The sequence below is a fragment of the Rhinolophus sinicus genome, linkage group LG04 (genome assembly GCF_036562045.2).
Source record: "Rhinolophus sinicus isolate RSC01 linkage group LG04, ASM3656204v1, whole genome shotgun sequence".
Taxonomy (NCBI): domain Eukaryota; kingdom Metazoa; phylum Chordata; class Mammalia; order Chiroptera; family Rhinolophidae; genus Rhinolophus; species Rhinolophus sinicus.
The window spans coordinates 157,493,165-157,519,833 of NC_133754.1; the positions used below are offsets into that span (position 1 = coordinate 157,493,165).

At 49.7% G+C, this 26,669-nt stretch overlaps 2 protein-coding genes across 3 annotated transcripts; one reads left to right on the forward strand and one right to left on the reverse strand.

Annotated features, from left to right (window-relative positions):
- The first annotated feature begins 10,709 nt into the window (after window positions 1-10,709).
- TESK1 (testis associated actin remodelling kinase 1) lies at window positions 10,710-16,327 on the forward strand. The gene is made up of 10 exons (XM_019729053.2): window positions 10,710-12,258; window positions 12,378-12,499; window positions 12,635-12,683; window positions 13,178-13,324; window positions 13,662-13,744; window positions 13,907-13,997; window positions 14,247-14,330; window positions 14,483-14,572; window positions 14,708-14,822; window positions 15,157-16,327. The coding sequence occupies exons 1-10, from the start codon at window positions 12,040-12,042 to the stop codon at window positions 16,041-16,043; spliced, it is 1,887 nt and encodes a 628-aa protein (XP_019584612.2). The 5' UTR covers window positions 10,710-12,039; the 3' UTR covers window positions 16,044-16,327.
- CD72 (CD72 molecule) lies at window positions 16,276-23,378 on the reverse strand. 2 transcript variants are annotated; one of them, XM_019729056.2, is made up of 9 exons: window positions 23,207-23,378; window positions 22,982-23,089; window positions 22,321-22,392; window positions 21,671-21,760; window positions 21,035-21,370; window positions 18,448-18,569; window positions 17,689-17,807; window positions 16,865-16,996; window positions 16,276-16,600 (listed from the first exon to the last, which is right to left on the reverse strand). In XM_019729056.2, exons 1-8 carry the CDS (start codon window positions 23,286-23,288, stop codon window positions 16,870-16,872), a joined length of 1,056 nt encoding a protein of 351 aa, XP_019584615.2. In that variant the 5' UTR covers window positions 23,289-23,378; the 3' UTR covers window positions 16,276-16,600; window positions 16,865-16,869. The 2 variants fall into 2 exon arrangements, with proteins under 2 accessions (XP_019584615.2, XP_019584614.2); XM_019729055.2 differs by having other exon boundaries at window positions 18,424-18,569.
- Window positions 23,379-26,669: the final 3,291 nt, after the last annotated feature.

Below are 26,669 nucleotides of genomic sequence, written 5' to 3' on the forward strand. Positions count from 1 at the left end.
GGCTGGGGCGGGGCTAAGGGAGGAGAGAGGGGAGGGGGCACCAGTGTGATGACAGCCAGGACCAAGGCAGTAGAACTGGAGAGCAGGGGCTCATGGGTCTGTCTACTCCAGAACAAATGCGGTCCTGCCACCTGGGGGCATGGAAAAGGCTGAGAACAGCCTCCCCACTCCAGGACCAAAGGAAGCCCTGAGGTAGGTGGTGGGAGAGCAGAAACTGTTAGGTCTGTCTCAAAAGAGGACCCTTACTTAAGCTCTCATCTGAGCACCTGCCTGAGGAGGTGTGGATTCTCCTCTTTGGGAGTCTTGGTTAAAGGTGATGGAGTTCCTGAGAAAAGAGGGTCTCTGAGGGGGCCCAGAGGGGAGGGAAGGGGGAAAAAAGAACCTAGAGACCTCTAGGCAGTGACATTAATTTTTATTACTATAGCTTGACAATTATTGAACACCTACTATAGTCTGGATCATCATCCATTCAACAGACATGCCACGCTGTGCTGGGCACATTCCACGGTAGCAAAATGTGTACCATGTAGGAGGCAGAAAAGCTAAGCTTCCTGTGACTTTGGGCAGGTCGTTTAGTATCTCTGAACCCCACTATCATGTATAAAATGCAGATACTACTACTCACCCTGCTACTGTTACAAGGCTCAAATTAACTTACACAAATGTGTTTTGTAACAGTAAGGACCATGAAGCCAGAAGGCGGTCATGGGCTCCTAATAGCTAATGCCCTTGAGCTGACCTTACCTTCTCTGAGCAGGTGACTTTACTTCTTCTGAACCTGAATTCCCTAATCTCTAAGGTGAAGGTTAATATAACCTAACCTACTAAGGTGCTGTTAAGGATAAACTCAGATAGTGTGTGTGAAAGAACTTACCCAGCACTTGGTGCGCGACTCCTAAAGCTTAATTTCCTTCCCTATTAACTGGTATTGTCTCTAGGCTTCTAACACATATGGGAAATCGATGAATGGTTAGTAAAATCACTGGATATGGGTTTTCTTACTGTGGGAGTTCAAGGGAAGGAGATATGAGGGTAATGTTGGAATTTAAGACTAGGGGGCAAATTAGAATTTGTTAAGGAAGCAATTCAGATGCTAAGAGAAGTACAGACTAGGAAGAAGGGATCTCAGAGAGAGTGGATAGCATGATTACGGTGTTTCCCCGAAAATAGGACCCAGCCGGACCATCAGCTCTAATATGTCTTTTGGAGCAAAAATTAATATAAGACCCGGTCTTATTATATTAATTATATTAATTATATTATTATGTACCCTGTCTTATAGTAAAATAAGACCGGATCTTATATTAATTTTTGCTCCAAAAGACGGATTAGAGCTGATGGGCCGGCTAGGTCTTATTTTTGGGGAAACACGGTAGAACTCAGCTCAGGGGCCGAGTCAGGGCCAGGCCAGTCTTCCTTTCCAGGAGCCTCTGCTCTTCTCTCCTTTCCCAGACTATGACAGTGTCTGGTCTGACCAAGCACGCATCACTGACTTCTCAGGAATTGCACAGGAGCACTGGGTCCCAAGGAATACGTTTCATGTTCCTCACTGTTCTGCCAGGAGCAGCCTTGGTATGTGCCATTTAGAGCTAGGGTTGTAGGGGCCTTGGCTCACACTTAGGGTAATATGCTAGAGAGGGGGCGGGAGCTGAGGGGGGAGCTCAGAATAGCAGTAATGTGTCAAGATTAACAACGTGGATGTTTGGATTGTGTAACAGACACTTGTTTGCACACCTCATGCCGATTCCCTACCCCCATCTCCCTTCTTCCTAACAGAACCTTAATTCTGTTCTGCCAAGCAGCCAGGAACTTCAGGGAAGCTTGGAGCCAGCCCTAGGAGTGAGCCCATGGTAGTGGTCCCATGCCCCTTGCCAGTGATAGGATTGCATGGGCTTGTGGCATTCTGGCCATATGAGGGGAGGTCTTCTGGGATGACGGAGGGTCCCAGGAGTTTCTTTGCTCTTAAAAATAATGTACAACAAATTAAAGAGAAAGATGTGGACAAAAAGGAATGATGTCTTTCCTGCCTCTAGAAGTTCTGTGGATGTGATGATGGAATTTTGGTAGGCATCATGAATCCTTGTGGAAAGCTAAGCTAATCTGGGGATAAAGCCTGAATCCATCAAGGGTGGATGGTAGAGTAAAAAGGCCTAGGTCCTTGATGGCAATATAGAGCCACTGAATTAACCAACCTTTTTGTGTGAAATAACTTCATTATTGATTAAAGCCACTTTAAGTTTTCTTAGAGCCTAAGGAACCACAACATTAAAGTAAAACACAAAACAAAAACTAGTTCAGATCCTAGTTTTACTAGAGATATGGACCTATGGAAATTCATCACATCAAGCCTGTTTTCTTATGTATAAGATGAAGAACTAATGTTACTACCTTGTTGACTAGGACAAGATAGATGAAATGATGCGCAAAGAGCGGTCAGCCCGGTGTCTATCTTATGTGAAGTGCTAACTAGAAATTCACAGTATTTGATTGGAATTTGGTGGGAACAGGAGAAAGGAAAAGAGCTGAGGACAGTAACAGAGGTTGGGGTGTGCTTCAGAATCACCGTGAGTGATTTTTTAAAAAATACTCATGTCCAAGGGGGGCCAGATGGCTCAGTTGTTTAAAGTGTGAGCTCTGAACAACAGGGTTGCCGGTTCAATTCCCACATGGGCCAGTGAGCTGCATCTTCCACAACTCTGATTGAAGACAGAGAACTTCCACTGAGCTTCTGGAGGGGCGGCCCGATGACTCAGTTGGTTGGAGTCTGACCTCTCAACCACAAGGTTGCCGGTTCAATTCCCCAGACTCACACTTAGGGTAATATGCTAGAGTGGGGGCGGGAGCTGAGGGGGGAGCTCAGAATAGCAGTAGTTTGTCAAGATTAACAACATAGATGTTTGGATTGTGTAACAGACACTTGTTTGCACACCTGCTGTGCCCCCAGCAACTAAAGATTAAAACGGCCACTGGACTTGGAGCTGAGCTGTGCCCTCTACAACTAGATTGAAGGACAACGACTTAGAGCTGATGGGCCCTGGAGAAACACAATATTCCTCAATTTAAAAAAAAAGTTTTAATAAAATAAAAATATTCATGTCTGGCCCCATCCGTATTTTTCTGGGAATTTAAGGCCCTAGTATATTTTTTTAAAAAACTTTCTAATTTGGAAAATAACAATCTATAGAAAAATTGCAATAAAAATATAACCTTTACCTAGATTTACCAATTATTAACATTTTACAGTTCAGAAGTATATGCTTCCATATCCCTACGGAGAAGCAGACATAGATGCACTGTTACCTATGCCACACTCATCTCTCTCAAGCCTGGCCTTGCTTTATCAACCAGCGGTGCCTGGAGAGGGCAGGAGGTCACAGTACAGACCATGACGGCTTCAGCAGAACAGACTGCAGACAGACTAACCAGGTAAATAGGTCTAAAACCAACTAACTAAATTAATAACTAAGCAAGTCAACTCCAGAAGCTAGAAAAAGAGGACCATCATTAATTAAGGAAAATAGGAGAAAAGTTTTATGAAGCTAACAATAAAAAACAATAAATCAGGAAAACAACTGAAAGGACTATCACACAAGATTTTTTATTGTTTTTAAGACAGCAAAATAAGCAAACTATTAGCCCAGCTAGCCAAAAGAAAAAAGACTACACAAACCGCCTAATGCCATGAGGAAGTGGCTAAAACCACAGGCACACAGGATTTTTTTTTTTAATTCTAAAAGAATATTAAGTGAAACTCTATATAACTAAACTAATCTCAATGAGATAAATATTGTCTAGGAAAACGGGCATAAGATGGATGCCAGCATGTAGAGTTGACAGTCCCTCGCTTTAGGCAATCTTATAAAAGTCAGAACCAAGACAAGACTGAGCACTGTCACCTTCATTATTCATCGTTATTCTCGATGGTCCAGACAGTGCATGAAACAAAAAAGAAGAAGAACCATAAATGTCGGAAAGGAAGAAAAAAGTTATCTGCTTAACTGGAAAAACCCTGAGAAGCCACTGAAAAACAATGAGAACTACTAAGAGTACGGGAAGATGGCTTATTACATGAAAAACATATGCAAATGTCAACAGCTTTCTTCTTAGGCAGCATTACCAGTTAGATGACACACTGCGCACTTCCACTCCAGCACCATGATGGGATAGGTGTTCTTCAGAGGAGTATTGGAAGCAAATCAACTACATGGGGTACAGGTCGTTGTGTGTTTGTCTTTCAATAATTTGACTAGATTGTAATCCCTAGAGCAACCACTAAGAAAGTAACTAAAATATATGTTTTTTTTAAAAAAAAACAAAACAGGAAAACTAGAATGGTATGCTAAAATAGTATTTATTTAAACCAAAAGAAGGTAGTAAAGGAGGAACAGAGGAACAAAACAAAGCAAAAAGGGTATGAGAATGAAAACGTATGTCCACAAAAGCCTGTCCGTGCTCGTTCACAGGAGCATCATTTGTAACATCCACAAAGTAGAAACAACCAAATAAACTTCCACTGATGAACAGATAAACAAACATGGTAAATTCATACAATGGAATATTATTCAGCAATAAAAAAGAATGAAGTAGTGATACATGCTACAACAAGTGAAAGAAGCAAGACACAAGAGACCATATGTGGGGACAGAGCCAGGAGTGCAGTTTCCAGGCTCTCGGCCTCACGTGGAAAGGTGCTGGCTCGGGTAGTAAATGGCCATCAACTGTGATTGGATGGCCATCAGCTGTGGCTAGTTGGCCGTCAGCTGTAACCAGTGAGCCATTGGCCATTAATATACCTGCCATGGCTACACTTGCAGAAAATGGGGGCTAGCAAGAAGATGGTGGCTGAGCTAGCAAGCGCGGATTGCAGAGAGGCATGGAGTATAGTGGTTTGACTCCCCTACTTATGGCTCCGTGGGTGTTCCTTTTTGGCCTCACCATATCCTACGTTCTTATGTGGGGAGCGAGAGCTGAGACCCTGCATGACACCATATATTGTATGATTCCATTATGAAATGTCCAAAAGAAGAAAATCTATACATTAAGAAAGTGAATTCATGGTTGCCGAGGGCTGGGGGTAAAGGAGTTTGGGACCGTATAGTGAGTGACGGCTAATGGACGTGATGTTTTGTCTTGGGGCAATGAAAAAATTCTACAGTTGATTGTGGTGATAGTTGCACAATTCTGTGACTATAAGAAAAAGCACTGAATTATACTGGGTGAATTATATGGTATGTGAATTAATATCTCAGTATAAAGCTCATAAAAAATAAAATTGTAAAATACAAAAAAGCAACCAAATCTAATGTTAGGAAAAGGGAAAGGGAAAGGGGAGGGGAGGGGAGGGGAAAGGGAGGAAGGAGAGAAAACACATCAGGATCAAGTTAGGTTTATTCTATAAATGCAATCAGTTTAACATTAGAAAATTAATGTAATGTGTCATTGTTTAGAAATCTTTCCTCCCTTCCTACCACCACCTCTACAGACAGAGTGTACTTTGGGCTTGGCCCTATGATTTGCTTTGGCCACTGAAATGTTGACAGACATGATGTGACCCAAAGACATAAAAAACAATTGTAAAACGGTGCTTGTCTTCTTGCCCTGCCCCAGGAGGAGTGAGAGACAGATGGAGCAGCAAACCCTCTAGCCAATCCCCGTTTAGAATGCTGACCCCAGTAAACCCACAGATTTATGAGAATAAACAATTATTGTTTTATGCCACTGAGTACTGATATGGTTAGTTATACGGCACTTTTGTGATAATAGCTAATTGGTATAGGTAGCTCAAAAAAATAAACCTACAGTAAACATGAAACTTAGTAGTGAAACATTAAAAGCATTCTTTTAAAGATCAGGAACAGGATATGAGTGTCTTCACTCAAACATTATACTGAAGGTTTTAAGCAAGGCAATAGAAATCAAAGGTATAAATATTAGAAAAATATAGGAAAGATTTTCGATTTGATTCTCAGTGAGATGAGAGAAGGTTTTGAGCAGAGATAAAATGACCTGATGTACACATTGAAAGGAATACCTGGCTGCCGTGTAGAGAATAGCAGGTTACGGAGAGATTTCAAACGTAGCATACACAATTTGTTGCTGGGCTGGATATGAGTAGAAAGAGAGGAGTCAAGGATAACTGAATAGTCTTCCCTGAGCAGCTAATAGATTGGATTTACTGAGATGGGGAAGCATTAAAGAAAATCTGGAAAGAGGCTGGATTCAAGAGTTCTGTTTTGTGCATATCAATTTTGAAAAGCGAATTAGGTATTCAACTGGAGATGATGAGTAAGCAATTGCATATAGGAATCTAGAGTTCAGAGGAGAGGCTGGAGCATAAGAGAGAAAATGGGAATCATTAGCATAGAAATAGTATTTAAGGCCTTTGAGTTAATGGAATGACCTACGATGTATGTGAGTAGAGAAGAGAAGAGGTCCAATGATGGAGCTCTGGGTATACCACTGTTGAGAGGTCAGGAAGATGAAGAATCCACAAAAGAGACCGAGAAGAAGGAGCCAATAAAATATGAGGAGAATCAAGAAATTAAATGAAGAAACTAATGCAAGATGTGATAATGATGTTATGCTTACATAGAACATGACCTTAGGAGATAAGGCTAATGAAGTGTCAAGATGCCTGCAACTTATTTTCAAACGGTACAATAAAAATTATATATATATATATATACCATACCACACCACATGAGACAGAGAACAAACACAACAAAACGTAAACAAGGGGAGGATATACACCTGTTCATTGTGCATTCCTTCAACTTTTCTGCATGTTTGAAATTTTTTATAATGAGATGGTAGAGGGGACTGTTTTGAGAAGAACAGGTAATCGACTACATATTCATTTAACTGCACTTCCTAAGGTCAAATAACATATATCCCTAGTACCCAGATGTGCTCTCTAAATACCATTTCCAACTAAAAGGAACCACGAATCATTGGAAAAAATAGCTGATACCAGCTCTAGTCTAGGAATGCACAAAATAAGCCCAGAAGATTTCAGCATATCAAATAGCAGGAAACCTTAAGGGTCGTATGAAAAGGACTCAGGAGTCAACTTGACCAGGAGTGTCACTGGCCAAAATAGGACAATTTAAGCATCAAAATGATAAAAACTGCCAATGATTGAGACACGTGTTAGATTATTAGTTCATAATAGTACTAAATAAAACACCTTATTGGTCCGTTTTGGAGGACACTAGGAAACCAACTCACAATGAGATACCACCTCACACCTGTTAAAATAGCTATTATCAACAAGAGAAGTAATAACAAGTGTTGGAGAGGTTGTGGAGAAAAAGGAACCTTTATACACTGCTGGTGGGAATGTAAATTGGTACAGCCACTGTGGAAAACAGAATGGAGAGTCCTCAAAAAATTAAGAACAGAATTACCATATTTCCCAGCAATCCCTCTTCTGGGAATCTAGCCAAAAAAATCTTAAAACATTTATCCACAAAGATGTATGTACCCCTATGTTCATTATAGCATTATTCATGGTGGCCAAGACATGGAAACAACCAAAGAGTCCTTCAATAGATGATTAGATAAAGATGTGGTACATATATACAATGGAATATTACTCGGTCATAAGAAAAGATGAAATACTGCCGTTTGTAACAACATGCTAAGTGAAATAAGTCAGACAGAAAAAGTTAAGAACCATATAACTTCACTCGTATGTGGACTATAAAACTGAAAGCAACAAACAAACAAAAAATCATCGACACAGACAGCAGTTAGCAGTTACCAGAGCGTAAGGGGGTTGCTAGAAGAGAGTAAAGGAGATCAGCTATATGGTGATGGAAGGAGAACTAACTCTGGGTGATAAACACACCATGCAATATCTAGATGATGTATTATAGAATTGTACACTTGAAACTTATATAATTTTACTAAACAATGTGACCCCAATAAATTTAATATTTTTTTAAGTTGGTAAAATGAAAAAAGAGAAACAATCAAGGATTTTTCTTGCCTTTCTTACATGAAATATATCTCGGAGGAACAAATAGGTAAAGTTTCTCTTTGTAGAGTTATTTATTCCATGAAGGAAGGGTAGAATGAGAATATTATTTTCTAGCTCCTATATTAATAAACCTAGACCAGTGATTCTCAGTCAGGGACATTTTGCCCCTTGGGAGATAACTGACAATGTCTAGGGACAATTTTGGTTGTCACAATTGGGGGAGTTGCTACTGGCATCCAGTGGGTAGAGGCCAGGCATGCTACTAAACATCATACATTGCACAAGACAGCTCCCTACAAGAAAGAATTATCCTGCCCAAGATGTCAGTAGTGCTGAGTTTGAGCAACACTCTACACAATGATCACTAGTTACTAACATCACAAAAAGACCACCACTCTGCCTCCTGATAGTACTAAAACCACCTATGAATGTTTTCAGAAATAATCAATCTAAGTCTAAGTCTCTAACTACCATTTCACAGGAAATACAGGGGACTGAGGGACATGCTAAGTTACATCAGAAGAAGCTCAACAAATTCAGACTTTGAGAAACTACAGGACAAATGATCTGATTTCTTACAAAATAAATAGAAAGAGAAAAAAAATGGAGGATAGACTTAAAGATTTAAAAAGATTTAAGAAACATATCAGCTGAGAAGTATGAACCTTACTCAGATTTTGATTCAAATAAACAATTTTTAAAAAATAAATATTTATAAAACAATGGGGGAAATGGGAACAACCAAATGTGTGATGGTATTAAGAAATTATTGTTAACTTTTGTACTGTGATTTTGTTTAAAAGAAGAATGCTTATCTTTTAGAGATAACATACTGAAATATTTGTTGATGAATTGATTTAATGTCAGAAATACGCACCAAATAACTGGGAGTGGGGGGAAGAGAGCAGGGGTATGAAACAAGACTGGCCATGAATTGATCATTGGAAAATCACTGGCATAGAAGGTACATGAAAGCAGGTACTTTGACTGAGCCAGCTCACTTATGGCAACAGTACAACTGAAGCATGGGTCTCCAACAAAACAGCCTTACTCACCCAAGGTAAATAAGGGCTCATTGTTCTATTCTCTCTGCTCTTTTTTTGTTTGACATTTTCCACCATAAAAAAGTTTGAAAAACAACAAAAAAATCTTCTAATAGCCTAACTCAAGGAACATTTAAAACTTGTTTTAGCAGACCCCTCTGCACTATTTAATGCTGTTCGTTATTCCATTTTTCCTAAACTCTCCATTCCGTGGATACCATGGCAGCAGACTCTCCAGATTCTTTCAGCTTGTTTCTTCTCATCCTCCATCACGGACTTCTTTTACTCCATCTGCCCTTTAATGTTGGTTTTTCCCAGGATTTCACTGTCGGCCTATTTCTCCCGCTGTACACTCTACTTGGATGATGGCATCCACCTTCATACTTTTCTTTACCATCACCTCTTTGTTTATGGCAATTGTTTACCTTCCTTCACTCAACCTTTCCTCCTCCTGGATTCTTTATCTCAGTTGATATCACCCCATTATCTAAGCTAGAAATTTTAAAATTACTATGACTGATGCTCCTTCTCTCCACAGGACTGACTTTGGATACTAATCAATCGGCACGTTTTCCCACTACTTGAGTGTTTCCTCTTGTCCTTCCGTTATCTCTTAGTTCAGTCCCCTATCCTCTCCTGACTGAAGCATGGTCAGAGCCTCCTTCTAATAAGTCTCACTGCCGCCACACAACCACCCCAGTGATCTTTCCAAAGCAGGAACCTGGCTCCTCTGCTTGGAAGCACTATCACCAGCCATAGTATAATAATTCTCAAATTTGGATAAAGGGTCAGGTACATGTCAATTACGTTGTCTAGCATGATATTACTTAAACAAAATGAGGCATAAATTCCTAGTGTTTAAAGATCTCATTCTTCTATAGAAAGCAAATTTACAAATTACATAATTGTAGAGGTTAATATTAATTTAATGCGATGAATGAGCTTGTTTTGCTGAGACCAAATTGCCTCTGGAAGATTGAGTACGCTGCACATGTCAGGCACAGATTGCTCTCCCGACTGGCCTTTCTCCACTGACTCTGGAAGGACTGAATCTCTCCTGCTCGCCCCTCCAAACATGCGCGAAATCGTCCCTCACCGAGACAGCATCTGGCCTTCTCTCCACCCTAACGTATCGTTTATAATTTAAGGCTGAGTATTCTTTTCGCATTAGCCCTTGACAATTAAAAGAGTACTTGGCCCCAACTCACAAACATGGGACAGGACTCTGTTAGAAGGCGGTCACCCACACGGATGTGGACTGTGCCTTTGTTTTCTTTTTAGCTTACCACAGAAATAGAAATACAATACTTCAGAATTTTTGAAGAGAACTCAGCCTCGCTTCAAAGCTCCGTCGCCGCCTGTTTCCCTCCCGAGGCCCACAGCCTGCACTCCCGCCGCCCGCCATTCCACCGCTAGGTGGCGCTCACTGACGCCCACCAGCGCCCGCCCGGGAGCAGTCCGCCCGGGTCGAGCTACCCATCACCCACCCTTCGCGATGACTGGCTATTTCGCCGAGGGCTGGGGGAAGAGCCAGAGGAGAAGCGGAAGCATCGAGTACGGCGAGTGCACAGGCTCCTGTGACAGTGCGTGCGCATTCAGGGCCTCGAGCTGGTTTAGACGCCAGCGGCAGCTCCTCCGCCTGGCCTGAGGGGGCAGACCGGATTCCTCTTGCGATGGAAGGCAGAACCTGCTGAGGGGTCACACTGATGAGGGCTGGGCCACACTGAGGGGAGGAGTCACGTTGAGAGGCGGAGTCACAATGACTGGCCGAGTCACTGAGAGGTGGGGTCTCTGCGTGGGAGAAATACACGAGAGGGGGGTGTCGCACTGAGGGGTTCTGGTACATACTGATGTTGGCAGTGTCATACTGAGGAAAGGTCCCTCTGAAGGGGAGGGGTCTCACTGAGGAACAGAGGGGTCTTCGAGGGAAAGGGCCCCTTGAGGAGCTGGGTTTGGCCGAGGAGCGGGATCTTGCGGAAGGAGGGGCTGCCCTGTAGTTGGAGGCTTCTCTTTTGAGAGAGAGGGTCATTAGGACCAAATAGTCCAGGCTGTGTGTCTCTAGGCGGAGGCTCTGCGATTTGAACTTTATTAAACGAGGGAGGTGGGATGGAGTGAGGAGGGGTCGGGACTACAATAGGGATGCGCTGGCCAAGGGCTCAATACAGCCCTGAGGCATCACAGCCGCCCGAAAAGAAAGAAAAGTGTGACGGAGTCCAGAGGTTCAAGGTGTAGAGTGGAGACCTGGGAAGTGGGCAGGCTGAGCCGGGGCAGAGGCCAAGGAAGACAGCAGGTTACTGGGCTGCCTTCGATTGTGACTGGCCTGAGGGGTCTACGTTTCTTCCCTGCTGGTCCGTGTAGCCCAGGAATCTAGCGGCTTCCTGAGCCCGGCCCTCAAATGACAGTGACCTGAGGGTGGGAGGGGAGAAAGGTGTCCCTGGACAGCTAAAAGACACTTGAGCCACACGTACGCACAATCAGCCCTTCTCCCTGCGGTGATTCAGCTCGGGCCTGAACTTATTTGACCCCGACGCCCCGGACCCACTTGCCTAGGGCGTCGCCGCCAGCGGTTGGGGGTGCGTACCTGAGGGGGCGTGGCCGCTGCCTGAGGGCCGGGCTGGAAGGAGTTAAGCGGAGGCCCGGCTCAGCCCCGCCCCCGGCAGGCCGCGGAGCCTGAGCCCCAGCGGCGAAGAGGAGCACCGCTGCCGCCGCCGGCCCGCCCGCCCGCCTCCGCCTGCGGGGAGCCCTCCTGCCAGCCGGCGCCCGGGAGCGCCACCGCCGCCGCCCGGCCCAGGCCCAGGCCCTGCGCGGAGCGGAGCGGAGCGGCGTCCACCCGGGCCCAGCAAGCCGGCGCGGCGGGGGCGGGCCCACAATCTTCAGCGGATCTTCCATTCTCTAAGGCGGGAGCGGGAGCCCCGGCGCCCCGGATCGGGCTGGGCCCGCGCCCATGGCTAGCGCGGCCTGCCCGGGCCCCGGGGACCCTGCCATGTGAGGCAGGCCCGGGCTGGGGGCCCGGCCATGGCCGGGGAACGGCCCCCACTGCGGGGCCCTGGACCCGGGCCGGGAGAGGCGCCGGGGGAGGGGCCCTCGGGGCCGGGGAGCGCGGGTGCAGGCCCGGGCCGGGGCCGCCCCTCCTCCTACCGGGCGCTCCGCAGCGCGGTGTCCAGCCTTGCGCGCGTGGATGATTTCCACTGCGCCGAGAAGATCGGGGCCGGCTTCTTCTCTGAGGTCTACAAGGTAGGACCAGCAGAGAGGGCAGAGGGGCGGGACCGAGCCTTAGACGGGATGCTGGAGGTAGGGGCCCAGTCCCGAGAGACCTGCCCGACCTACCCGGGATTCGCCTCTGCCGCCCCCAGGTTCGGCACCGACAGTCAGGGCAAGTCATGGTGCTGAAAATGAACAGGCTCCCCAGTAACCGGGGAAACACGCTACGGGAGGTGCAGCTGATGAACCAGCTCCGGCACCCCAACATCCTAAGGTGAGCGGGTCCCAGCCGCTTGCTGGGAAGCTTGCTGTGGGGAGGGGAAAGATCCCGCTGGAAAAGTGGGAACTGCGGGAGATGGGGGGCAGGGCTCTTACAGCCTACCCTCCTATCTTCCCTCCCCTCTTCCAGGTTCATGGGGGTCTGTGTCCACCAGGGGCAGCTGCACGCTCTTACTGAGGTGAGGATGGGTCAGAAAGGGGGGACTCCCACGACCACCAAAAGGAGAGTTAGGGCCAGGTGCTTCTACAGAGGAATAGTGAGAGGCAGCAGGACCTCCTCCCAGGGAGGCTTCCCCGAACTTCCCTTTGGGCAAGCCACAAATAAAAGGCCTCAGCTGTTCTCATCCTCTCTATCCTCTAGAACACTGCTGTCCAATAGAACTTTCTGCAGCCATGAAAATGTCCTATATCTGTGATGTCCAAAACTGTAGCCACATGTGGCTAGGGAGCACTGGAAATGTGACTAGTGTGACTGAGGAACCGAATGTTTAATTTTATTTCAACTTAATACTTTAAATGTAAATCGCTGTACACGTATGGGACAGACCAGCCCCTAGAGCACGGGCTCACCCTTCTGACCTTTGTGATCCTCAGTGTCCCTTGGCTTATAAGTGGGAGAGTATAGACTGAAACCTTGACATTCATTCCCCCTTCTCCTCCCCCTATGTCCCAGTACATGAATGGGGGGACCTTGGAACAGCTCCTCAGCTCCCCCGAACCCCTCTCCTGGCCTGTCAGGCTCCGCCTGGCTCTGGACATTGCCCACGGCCTGCGCTACCTGCATGCCAAAGGTGTATTCCACCGAGACCTCACATCCAAGGTAGGCTGGCCAGTGGGTGGAGGCATGAGCGGGGTTTGAGACTGTTAGGTTGTCACTAGCCCATGGATGTTGGAATGTGAATAACAGGTATGTTAGGATGTTAGAGTAGCAAGGTGTTGGAGAATGGGGGGCTGGGTTGAGGGGGTGTGCTCTGAGGGACTGAGTACCACACTGTGTTTTGGAGTGACAGATGATGCTGCAAGATTGGGGTACACTGGAGAACTGGGAGGTCAGAGAGCCTTGGGGTTATTCTGGAGTGACAGAGCTTTGGGTATAGACTGGGAGAGGGAAGAGCAGAACGTGATGGGTGTGTGGGGATGCTATATGTGTGCATCAGAACTGTCTGATCCGACGGGAAGACCAAGGCTTCACAGCTGTCGTGGGTGACTTCGGGCTGGCTGAAAAGATCCCTGTGTATAGGTGAGGTAAACACCCCTGGCCCCTAAGCCTCTAGAAGACCCCTATCTAAAGGAAGCTCCCGGCGACATTTCCCTTGGTGTGGGGAGGGGCCGACCTTCTCCTCTTCTGTTTGGGGGGATGTCTGAGTGGGGTGTTTCTCACCACTCTGTCCCTGCCCTACAGGGAAGGGGCAAGGAAGGAGCCATTGGCTGTGGTGGGTTCTCCCTACTGGATGGCTCCAGAGGTGTTGCGGGGTGAGCTGTATGATGAGAAGGTAAGACATCAACACTTCAGATCCTCAGGGCCTTCCAGAGACCCTTGAGATGCTCTTCTAAGACCCCATCTCAAGTTCCTCAACCACCCTACCAGATATTTAGGACGCCCCCAAGGCCCCCTTGCCTCTAACAGGCACTCCTCCAACACATGAAGACTGTCAAGGCTCCCCTCTGAATTCTGACATTCTGACAAAATTCTGACATGAAGACTGTCAATTCCTCCCCCTGACGTTATCTCCTACCCCCAGGCTGATGTCTTTGCCTTTGGGATTGTCCTCTGTGAGCTCATCGCACGGGTGCCTGCAGACCCTGACTACCTACCCCGTACTGAGGTGAATGATGTCTCCAGGTTTGAAAAGGAGGAGCTCCAGGCTGGGCAGCTCATAGTCAAGGAGGGTTCCCTGGAGGTTGAGGTCCCGATTAGGCGGCAGAAGGAGAACCCAAGGAAGGCTGACTTGGAGACCCCTCCTGTCTGTCCCCACAGGACTTTGGCCTGGATGTGCCTGCTTTCCGGACCCTGGTAGGAGATGACTGCCCACTGCCTTTCCTGCTCCTGGCCATCCATTGCTGCAGTGTAAGAGCCTCACCCTCCCGGCCCTCTGCCCCTATCCATCAGCCCACAAGGCTGTCCTGTCCCAGGTGATGGGAGGAAACCTCAGGGACCTGCTTTCACAGCACTGAGTGAACCTGCCCCATGTCTACCCATCAGATGGAACCCAGCGCTCGTGCTCCCTTCACTGAAATCACCCAGCACTTGGAATGGATCTTGGAGCAGCTGCCTGAGCCAGCCCCCCTCACCAGGGCTTCCCTGATACACAATCAGGGTAAGTGACCATGACCTTGACCCAACTGGAGTCCTTTTGCCTCACTCCTCCTTAGAACTCAGGGAATTATCTGGAGGAGACTAAGTGTATTAGTTGAGAAGGCTGAGAGTGGGGATGGGGTGAAACGACATCTCAAAGAAGATAGTTTTCTAATTCTGGAGCCTGAAGGAAGGAAAGAGGTAAAAGGGGACTGGAGGTGACATCTCCCCCTTTCCAAAGGACCCTGTCAGACTCCCTTTTTCTAAGCTCTAGTCCCACCAGCCTCCTGGTGAATAATAGGCAACAAGAAGCTATCGATGCTGAGAACAGTGATCACAGACTTCTCTGTCTACAGGGTCTTTTCCAAGAGGGGGTCCTTCTGCCACACTTCCCAGGCCAGACCCCCGGCTCTCCCGAAGCCGGTCAGACCTCTTCCTGCCCCCATCACCAGAATCACCCCCCAACTGGGGGGACAATCTGACTCGAGTCAACCCCTTCTCACTGCGGGAAGACCTGAGGGGTGGCAAGATCAAGCTCCTGGACACACCCAGCAAGCCAGTCGCCGCCCTGCCCCTTGTACCACCATCACCACTGCCCTGCACCCAGCTGCCCTTGGCGACTACTCCAGAGACCCTGGTCCACCCTGGGACACCTGCTCGTCGCTGCCGCTCACTACCATCATCCCCTGAGCTACCCCGACGTATGGAGACAGCATTGCCAGGTCCTGGCCCTCCCACTGTGGGCGCCTCGGCTGAAGAGAAAATGGAGTGTGAGGGCAGTAGCCCGGAGCCAGAACCCTCAGGACCAGCTCCCCAGCTGCCCTTGGCCATGGCCACAGACAACTTCATCAGCACTTGTTCCTCAGCCTCCCAGCCCTGGTCCCCTAGATCAGGACCTCCCCTTAACAACAACCCCCCAGCTGTGGTGGTAAACTCTCCACAAGGCTGGGCCGGGGAGCCCTGGAACCGGGCCCAGCATAGCCTGCCCCGGGCGGCAGCCCTGGAGAGGACAGAACCCTCGCCGCCCCCTTCAGTTCCCCGGGAGTCCGATGAGGGACTGCCCTGTCCCGGCTGCTGCCTCGGCCCCTTCAGCTTTGGCTTCCTATCCATGTGCCCTCGCCCCACACCAGCTGTTGCCCGCTACCGCAACCTGAACTGTGAGGCGGGCAGTCTCCTCTGCCACCGAGGGCATCATGCCAAGCCACCCACACCCAGCCTGCAGCTGCCTGGGGCACGCTCTTAGCACTGGGGCCTATGGTCTCAGGCCTCCAACTTTGGCCTTCAGGATGCCCTGTGAGGACAGCACACATGCTGGGCAGTGCCACCCCCAGATGGGCTGACCGGCTCTTCCCGTAGGGGAACCTCTGCATGGACTCGACGGACAGAACATTTCCTATCCAACCCCTGGGCTCACTCCCATGGGGATCACTGAACCAGACACAGCATTGCTGACACACGAGACTAACACATGCAAATTATTTAAAAATATTTCAATAAAACTGCCTGGCTGGCTCCGGGCTGCCCCTATCCGCTCAGCCCGTGCGCCCTCCTCCCCACAGCCCCTCATTCTTGAGGAGGCCAAAATCTCTTCTAGAGGTTTCTGCACCCTTTTCCCGGGAACAATCAGTTTCTGGGACAAGATGTCAAGCAGGCAGCAGGCTGCCTGGAAGGGCTGGCCATGGATTGGCCCCTGGCCGAACACAGTCCAGGCAGAGTGAGGAAACGCTGGAGGAGCAGGTCTTCGAACCTGTAGGCTGCAGGTTAGGCATGAGCGGCCCGGGCTCTTGTTGGCATGAGTATCTGGAAGAGTAAAGCATCAGTGAACGCCACAGTGGCCTGTCACTGAGAACCTCGTCAGCCCCCCCCCCCCCCCCCAGCTCCCTGGACAGTCATTTCACCGGGCTCCCTTTAGCTCCAGGCCTTCCCTGTGTGGTGCCCACTTATAAGCAGACCAGGGCCCTGAAGGCTGTGGGTATGACTCACTCCCAGGAGAAGTTTTCCCCTGACCTCTGAGTCCCTCTCCCCACCACAATCCCATGCCTGAGTCCCATCCTTCACACTTACCCAGCTCAGTGCAGATGGTCCCCATCTGGATACCTGAACGCTGCCATCTCACAGATGCAGGGAAGAGACTCAGTACACTTCCACAACTGCAGTCTCACCCAGGTGCTTTGTACCTTGGCACATTTTGGGTTTCTAACAGAAGCCCAAAAGAGTGGTGAGATAGAACTGGGATAAGCTCTGGCTCCCTCCCTCCTCTCCCCTTGCCCTGCATAAAACTTAGCCCAAGTCCTAACTCACCCTGCCTGCGTATGGCCACGTTTGGGCATGGTTCAGGGACATGTCTGGACTGCAACCGGAAGGAGCTTTAGGACAAGGGGAGGGGATACTCCCCCAAGGTCTTAAACCAGTTAGGGAACACAGGAGGTGACTACCCTGTTTCAGGGTCCCTGGGGTTGATTCTCTAAGTTACCCCACTGTTCCCTTACTCGTGTCCCTGGGGCAGCTCTAGTGCCCCAAGAGGCTCCGACTGAGAAAGGACCACCTTAGTCTGGGTGGACTTGTCAAGGGACAGACAGGAAGTTAGAATGCCAGCTGTGAAGCCCTAGCTAAATCCTCAGCTTCTCCCTCAGAGAGAAAGATGACATAGGTTCCAACCTAGTAATTAAAAAAAAAAAAAAAATGTGCCAGAAAGTGCTAGGTACTGGGGATAGAACAGAGAATAAGAATACCCTAAAGAATTATTAAATAGAGGAAATGAACAAATAGGCAATTACAATATTGATTCACGAGAGTTTTAGGAGTGAGACCTGGCGGGAAATCTCAATACTTTGTCTTTATGAAGGGATTACGAAGTTGAAAATGTCCAAAAGTCCTAACATACTTACCTAGAGGTTTTTATACTTTCAGACAACTGCTGTTCCTTATTAATGCCGTAGGTAGTCCAATATGAATCAGACCAGTCATTTTCTGCCAACATATCACTTAATCTGTTGCTGCTATAACTCTGAGGGGAGATTCAGAGAGACCAGAGGTGTGTGAAGAGTGATGAGAAACGGTCGAATGGGGGAGGGGATCTGGGCTGATGGAAGAAAATGCATACTCTAGGGAGACCTAGGAGCTTTGACAAGAGGACTGTCCCCATCTTTGGTGCATGACATCAGCTCACGGTGACCTATCCCTGCATCCTTCAAGTGCCACACTGCAGGTGCAGGCTCACCCTGCAGTTCACCTCCCAGCTGGGTAAGAACTGCCAGCCTTTGCAGGGGCGTCACTCCGTGGGCTGCTGTAGTCACGAAGAACCAATCCCTGCAATCCAGCCCCCCAGGTATGAGGCCTCTGCCTGAGAGGCCATGACAGTCAAAGAATCTGTTAGGCAGCCCAGGATGCTGACCAGAAAGCTGAGATGAGAAACAGGTAAAAATAAAGATGGTTCATAAGTCAACTCGCGTACCAGCTCTAATCAGTTAATAGGGGCCGCCTGGCGCACTGCTGAGAAGCTGCAAAGAAAAGGAAGGCACGCCATAGCATGCATGCCATGTGTGCGCTGCCATTCCTCACTCCATAACGTATGTCCCTTACCTAACAGTACCCACTACAGTCGGTGAATAGGGTGTGCTTACTGGATAATAAGAATATTCACTGACTGTGGCCAGGTGGGAGGACAGAGATTCACAATACTTTCGGCTCTCCTCCCAAGTTCTTTTAGTAAGTGAGACGTGAAAGCAATTCCTCTCTTTCGTTATCCATCCCACGGGGCAGCAGGTGTCTGAAAAACAGAAAGGATGTGACAGCACAGCCCAGACCCAGAAGGGCGATCTCAACACTCGGGAATAAAGTGACCGCTCAGCAATCTAGTTGCTAACAGTATTCCCCCAGGGCTGATCTCAGCGCCTTCAGTGCCTTCCAATCCTTGAGCTTTGCAATCTTTCTGGAAATGCCATACCTGCCATACTTAGCAAAAGTGTTTAACATTCAACAACTTTATTCCTTAACAATCTGGGAGGGTTGTTTTAACTGGGCTGGTGACACTGTTCCCAATTTCTGATGATTACGGTCCACACACCCCTTTTGGCTAATATCACCTGGGCCCCCATAAGTGTTCAATTGGCTTCTCATTCATCTCATTAGCTCCCCAAAGCATTCCCCACTGCATATTTTACTTTCCCACACTCCAAGATGCTGGCCCCCTCCTTCCCTCTCCATTCTTCCACAAGTAGACAAATTGCCACTTGATGTGAAATCTCTCCATTTCCCCCCTCTCCACTACAAAATGTGTCTCTGTTCCTTTTTCCTGACCAACCATAAGAAATATACATCCCTTTCTTTAACTTCCCACACCTCAATCTGTACTCCTGACCCCAACCCATCTCTCCATTGCTTGTTTCATCAGTCTTACCCCCATCACTCAAAAGTCATTCCTTCTCCACTAGCTCCCTCTCTTTGTAACTACATTTTCTCATTGTGTCCACCCCGCTCCCTCTTGAATTACTGTCCTAAGGCAACTTAAAGGAAAAATAAGTCAGTATGGCCAAATAGAAAAGGGTGAGGGGAAAGTGCCCTGCTTGAAAGGTAGGCAGGGGCCTTGGAAGGCATGTTAAGGATTTTTTGTTTTTATATGATGAGGAAGAGAAAGTCAATGCAGGGTTTTACATAGAGGAATTTTGTTCACTCGCTATTTCGCAAGTGCCTGGGTGCAGTGCTGGACATATAGTATGTATTCCATAACTTTTGATTAATTAACTCACTGGAATGACATGCTCTTCACTAGGACGAAAGATCAGATTTTTGTTTTTAAAAGGTTATCCTGACTGCAGTATGAAGAGTGGAATGGGAGTGCGGGGGGATGTTTAGGGAAAACATCCAGCAAGCTGTTGCAGTTATCGTTACAAGAAACGGGGATGGGCAAACAAGCAAATGGGTATATAGACTTGGTGGTGGAAAATGGAGAGTAGAGCATCTACTGAAAGTGAGAGAGAGGGTAGCAGGGTAAAGAGTTATGCAGAGCAAGGCAACCACTGCAGAGTTGCCAGACAGCACTGAGGCCCCAGCTGAGGTTGAAACCAGCATTTCAGTGGCACCAAGCGGAAAGATTACACAATTGGTCACATCTGGGTGCAGGCATGGACAAGGTGAGCAGGTAAGTTCATCCAGAGTTGAGATACTGCCAGTCAGGTGCACCAGAAGAACAATGGAACAAAGGAGTGAGTGGTTGAAGTGATGGACCGGGAATGCAAGATGGGTAGAGAGAGAAGTGAGGACAGGTGATAGCTGATGGGAAGGAGGAAACGGGAGTCAGCGGCTTGGAGGCCTCAATGAGGTTGGAGAAGAAGCGTGGGGAAAGTCTGAAGAGGGGGCACTGGTGGTCACGGTGGGGTCTGAAACCATCCTTTCAGCAGAAGAGCAATTTGGGATGCTGAGGTCTAGGGTGCAGCTGTGGGAGTGGGTGGCAGCACTGGCATGAAACTGAGGGTCAGAGAATAAGAAGGTTAGAAAAAAAAGAGGACGGGTATATACGATGCCGCTCTTAAACCTTCAAGGAGAATCCAGATGCCCTCTGAGCTAGACTAAGCCTAACCTTGGCCACACATAACCAGTTCATGAACATTCCAGTCCCCTGGGACCTGGCACCCCTGCCGCACAGCCCCTCCCCTGTTATGTGGCCCCCTCCCTCATCCCCACATACTGGCTGGATGAACACTCCATGCCGGTTCCCTACCCCACATTGCCCCCACCCACCTCACTGTGTCACCATGCTTGAGAGCTTCAGCTGCTTTGCTCCACCACCAGACTACACCTTGTCAGTCAGTAATTTTTAACCTTTTGGGGAATCTCAGATGTAGTAAAAACTAATTAAAGCTATAGACCCTCTCTTTAGAAAAATGTGCAAACAACCCATTTCACATCCCACTTCAGGGGGTTCCCGGATCCTTGACATGGATGTCCAGCCAGATGAGACCTGAGTTGGCTGCTTTGGACAATGCGACTTGCATTGCTGGCTGCTACCTGCCTCTCTCCCACAGGATCTGCCTTAGAGCTGGGTGAGTCCCCTAAATCCAGTACGTAGCTCGGTCCTTCTCCCTGTTGGCGAAGGCTGCACAGCTTATGTGCACTACCCCTTTCCTGAACAACTCAATGGCCCCCGCTAGACAGGGCCCTGCACCCTGCCACGGGTGTCTCCTCGCTCTTCATCCCTCACAGCAGACCCTCCCATCTCTCTCCCAGAGCAGATACCTGGTGAGGGGCATGTGAAGAAGGGCTTCAGCCTGTCCGGCATGCGGTTCAGCCTCTCCTCCAAGGTCTTCCTCTGTCCTTCCTCGCTTCGCAAGGTCTCCTGGGTCTTGTCCCTCTCAGACTCGCAGGCCTGTAACTTCTCTTTGACAGCCTGGCACTCCCTCCGTTCCACCTGTAGTGCCTCCTGACTCTGGGCCAGCTCCCTCCTGGTCGCCTGCAGATCCTGTTCCCTCTGCCCCATCTGGGTGATCCTTTGGTGGAGCTGCTGCCTCATGCTGCTGTTAGTAGCTTCCAGAACGCTGTTCGTGTGCTGGAGCTGCTGGGACACCTGCAGATCTGTTTGGCCATAAAGAGAGATTTGGAGGGCATCATCTTCAGCTGTGCCCTGGTGCCCCGAGACATCAGTGTCAGCCGTTTTTGCTTCTTGCAACGTTTTGCACGGCAGGCTGAAATAGAAGATGGGCCTAAAGCGTAAGGAGGTACTGAATTAGGTGAGGACGATGAAGACACAATGCTCTAAAACAAACCTGGCTGGTGACTCCAGCCCCTGCGGAGGAAGCGCAGCTATTGGGGAGAGTAGGGGAGAGAGTTGTTTGGGGTAAGTGGGAAATGGGGGGGCCGGGCAGCCATACTCACAGCGCACTCCCAGGGAAATGGCAGCCATCCCTAACAGCAGGCAGGTGAGCAGCAGGCCCAGAAGGAGGTATTTGGAGCAGGCTGAACCGCCTTAGGGAGACAATGGGATGGGGGGCAGTGAGCCCCAGGAAAGAGTTTATAGACTGCGGGGTGGGTGGGGAGATTCACGGGAAAGAGCCTCCCTCAGAGGGCGTGGTGCAGGCCTGGTTTTTGCGGGGCAGTGCGTTTCCACAGGTAGCGGAGGGAAGGCGTTCCAGAATAAGGCCTGGGGCCTGTGACTGCACGGAGGCGTGAACGCACTACCGGGTAGGAGGAGGCACTAAATCTCAGACCGAGACAGCGGCAGAGGGTATACGAATGGGGAGAAGAGGGGAGGATCTGGGTCGACACGTCAGAAAGATGGGGGTGAAAGGGGCAGGGGAGGGGGTCGTGGAGCTGCCCAGGCGGGCCGGGGGACTGCGCCCGGGCTCACCCCGAGAACAGACCTGCACACAGCAGGGCCCAGCACCACCCGCGCGCGACCCCGCACCAGCACAGCACTTGGCGCCCACCCGCGCCGGTCCTTGCCGGGTTGGCAAGGGGAGTGAGGCCGCGGTCGCGCGCGAGCCCCGCCGCCGGCGGCGCGCGCGGCCGGGAGGGCGCGTACTCACACTCCAGAAGCCTCCTGGCAGCCGGTGACGTCACGGAGCTCCAGGACGTTGTTGGCAGCTCCGACTGGACTCCTGCGCAAGGCGAGCGAAGTCCAATTAGAAGATGGGAAGCCCCGGGAAATGCCCCTTCTCCCACCCCTCACACCCCCTCCACCGCGATGAGACCCCAGTGCCCCCCGTTGCCTTCTGCAACTGCTCCGGGTCGCCCTTTGCACCTCTGGAGTTCCCCAGCTCTCCCGGGACTCTCTCGTGTCCCTCCGGGACCTTATACCTACCTATCTGTTCCCCAGGGACCCACTCCTCGCCCTTTCGGGTCTCCCTTTATCTTTTCCGCAGGGTCCCTCTCTGCCTGTCCCAAACCCACTCTTGGGAGCTCTGTCATCCCTCTTCCCTACCCTGTCTTACCCCTCCTGTGACTTCCTAGTTCCCATTCGAACTCATCTCCCCACGGGACTGCCCTGATCTCTCCCCATGCCCGCTGGGATCTCCGCCTTGACCCTGGGAGCCTTGTTCTTCCCCTGGCCACCATTTTTCCAGTGCTCATTCTTCCCTTTCCTAAGAACCCCCTCCATTTCCCAGGGGTATTGTCCTAAGAATACTGTGGACTCCCCGGCTCATGATACACCCCCTACACAAACACACATCCGTGGGCTCTTCATACCGGTTTTGTCCCCTAGTCCAGAGGAAGCCAAGCTCAAGGGTCCCCCAGAGACTGAGGGCACTTGTACATTCTCATAGGTGAGGTCCCCGTCCTCATCAGCCTCTGGGTCTGGAGAAGAGAGAAAAGGGACCAAGATGGGGGTCAGGAATGAGAGTCTGTGGAGTGGGGTGGGGTCATGAAGGGGATGGGGATGCAGAATCAAGGAGATACTCAGCCACCCCTTACCCTGTCCTAACTGGTTGGAGATGCTCTTCTTCAGGGGAGCCTTCACAAACCGCAGGTCTGCATAGGTGACAGCCTCAGCCATGGTCCTTGGGCACCTCTGCCCCACCCGTGGCCCCCTCTTCCACTGGCACCAAGCTTCCCTTGCCACTTTCCCCACTGTCCTTGCACACTCTTAGGCTGTGTTTCCTCTGTGAATATACAGCTTAGTGCTTTGCCCTGTGACTTCCAGTCACAAAAGAGGAAGGTGTGAGCAAATCTCAGACAGATGGGTTCAGTGAAGTGGATCATATCCCTGAGCACTAGCCAGAGCGGCAGGGGAGGGGAAACTGAGGTCCAGAGCATGGGGCTCAGGGCCGGCAGGGGGGCGGGTCACAGGACTGCTACTCAGGCCTGTCCCTGTGTCCTGCCTGTGCTCCACCTTCATGTACCCCAGACCCACTGTGGCAGTGTTGCCTCCAAATGCCCATCCTCCTGATCTTCTGCCCTGATTGGTCCCATGGCTCCTCTCCTGGCTACCTTGTCCACAGGCTTTCTCTGTGTAGTCAGAGCTCTTTTGTACCTAGCTGACCCCAGAGGATCCCCCCAATCATTGCTCTAGGGTGGGGCTTCACCCTCCCCATCAGATTGGGGGGTTCTAGTATGGAGCCCTAGCTCCTCATCATCCTGGGGTTCCCAGCAGGTATGGGTTCCCAGAAAAGGGTCCCTGATTTTGTGGGCTCATCTCCCCATCAGTTTGGGGGCTTTTAGGGTGAAGCCAGCTCCCCTCCTGCTGGAGTCTCACAGAGCTACTGAGGATCCCACACACAGGGAGGGTCTCACACCGAAGCTCTTCCTGGGAATCGCAGCCTTTGGAGGGTGCAGAGGATCTGGGACCACACTGCTTCTTCTCTGTAAACGCCCCCCCCACCCCCCGACTTCTATTCACAGCCTTTCCCTGGCCTCTTCCACCTCTGTTGCCCTACCCAGCGCACCTGTGGCCAGTCAGCCCCTTCCTGGTCCCATCCTGCCCCATGCTGGACTCATGGCATCAGCTGTGTCCCAACCTCTGAGCTGGATCCAGTTAGCTGAGTCCAGGAGGCAGAGGCTCTGGGATAGGCCTGGGCTGGGGGTGAGGATGAGGGCAGCCCCAGCTTGTGCATCTCTGGAAAAGCCTGCAGCACTAACTGCTCATGAACCCTTTGGGGGGGGGGGGTCAGGGAGCAGGCAAGCAGAGGAGTTGCATAGGAAGGAAGAAGTGCTATAGCTTCTTGGATGAGGGGAGGTAAAGAAACGAAGCTGGGCTGGGTGCTATGAGGACACACTCTGGATTAGCTGAGGTTTTGATATTTTCTTGGTTTGGTTTTCGTTTCTTTCTTACTTTCCAGTAAAGTACTTCCTTAAAAAAAAACCCAACATTGACCCGTTACACCAGCCCTGAGGAAAGGGGAACTTATGGGGGAAGACCAGGGATTGAGAGGCCCTCATCGCTGATGAAAGCCTGGATGTTGGAAGAGAGGGAGACCGGGGGAGGCAGGAGGGGCCTGCTGAGCAGTGGTTCAGAGGTGTTCCCTGATGTTCTTTTACCAGGATGTGACCCGAAAAGGGCCTACTTCTGGGGGTGGGAAGAAGCTGGGTCAAGACAAGGTATGGAGGTAGGAAAAACCCACCCCCAATAGGTGACATCCACCCCCTCAAAATCATCCCCTGCAGCTGCGGGGAGGGAAAGGAAGGGGAAGAGGTCCTCACCACATGCTAACAGCTTGTAATATTTGGTTAGTGGTGTGTGGAGGAGTACTGTGATAGGCCCACGGGTCTGTGGGGAGCGCTCCCCAACAGTGTCACCCAGCCTGCCCCAGAAAAAGTGCATTTGTAATCTGAGGACTTGTCTCAGGGAGAGGCAGGGTGTGCGTGTGTGTGCATCCCCAGGTCTTTGCAGCCTCTTGGGGGTGTCTGTGGGACATGAGCGTGTATGTCAAAGCGTGCTCCAGGGGAGTAAGCACAAAGGGTTCAGTGGGCTGAAGCGTGCCTGTGATGGTTATTTTTTTCCACAGCAGGAATGACAGGCGATTTTCAGAAAAGTCTTGAAAAGTCATGGGGACAGATTCTACAACTATTTCCTTTGTGAGGCTCAGTGTTTCCTAAGGTGTCCCTGCAGCTGTTAACCGTCCTTGCTTGATTAAAGTTTCCAACAACCCAGTCCCCTCCCCCAGGCACCTGGTCAGGGCCTCCCCCAGATAACAGGCAGTGCTGTGTGTTGGTGACTTCCTGGGGACCTCTGGCCTGTGAAAGTGAGTGGGAGTGTGCAGCGCAGCTGTGGCAGGGGTGAGTGGGGGCAGTCAGGGTACTTGTGTCTGTGGTATAGAGAGCGGAGTATGTGTAAATCAGTTGCAGGAAGACTCGCAGGAATGCTATAAACGGTAGATAATGTCCCAGTTTTCAGAACAAAACCCAAGTGAACATGGTTTGGATGCCAGGTAAAATGCCAAAACCCAGTTTCTAGTATGTGCTCAACAAAGAATCAGTGGGCGTGCTGCCTAACTTGACTCTTGGAGAGGCTTCAGAGGAAGGGAACTGGAATGAACCAAACTGCGCACCCACCGTGGCCTGTCTTAGGCAGGCTTGGCCCGTATTCCTCTCCTCTTCCGCTCTTGTGGCAGACTGGAAATGCGGACTATCGTGAGGTTACACCTCTCCTATGGCAGTCCGCATTTCCTTCCATCCTAGACTGTCTCGTGGCCTTCCTTTACTAATAGGGATGAGAGCAGGGTCCTTCTTCCCCATGTGTGTCACATGGAATCTGCAATATTGACACTCATATTATCTTTCAAAACTGAACATCAGGAAGGATGCTTGTAACTGCGAACTCTTACCTGCCCAAATGTCAGGAACACCTGCAGCCTTTAAGAGCTGAGGGGCCAAAGCTGTGCAGCTTTTCCAGGACCGTAATATCACCTGTGGTCCCAGAGGACAAATACCAAAGCCCAGTGCTTGTCTTCTCCTGACCTCTGCTGTTTATTGCAGGGAATAGATTGGGAAGGTGACAAGAGGAGGGAGCCCAACTATGAGGACATCCAAAAAAGAATTGGCTGTGTGGAAAGGGGCTCACCTGGATAAACTGTGGTGAAGTCCAGCCAACATCAGGAAGTCAAGGAAGTCTCCTGAGACCCTGAAAGTCAGGTTATATCTGGCTTCATTACGGTAACCCACTGGCTCCAGGGGGCCCAAATCTATGGATAGGGCATGGTAGGCAGAATAATGGCCTCCCCAGAATGTTCACACTCTAATCCCCAGAACCTGTGAATATGTTACTTTACCTGACAAAAATGTAAATGTGATTAAATGAAGGACCTTTAGATGGGGAGATCATCCTGTTTTACCCTGGTAGGCCCAATCTAATCACACAAGTCCTTGAAAGGAGAAGCTTTCAGGATCATGGAAAGAGACTCAACCATGGGGGCCGAGGGCAGAGAGATGCAACATGAGA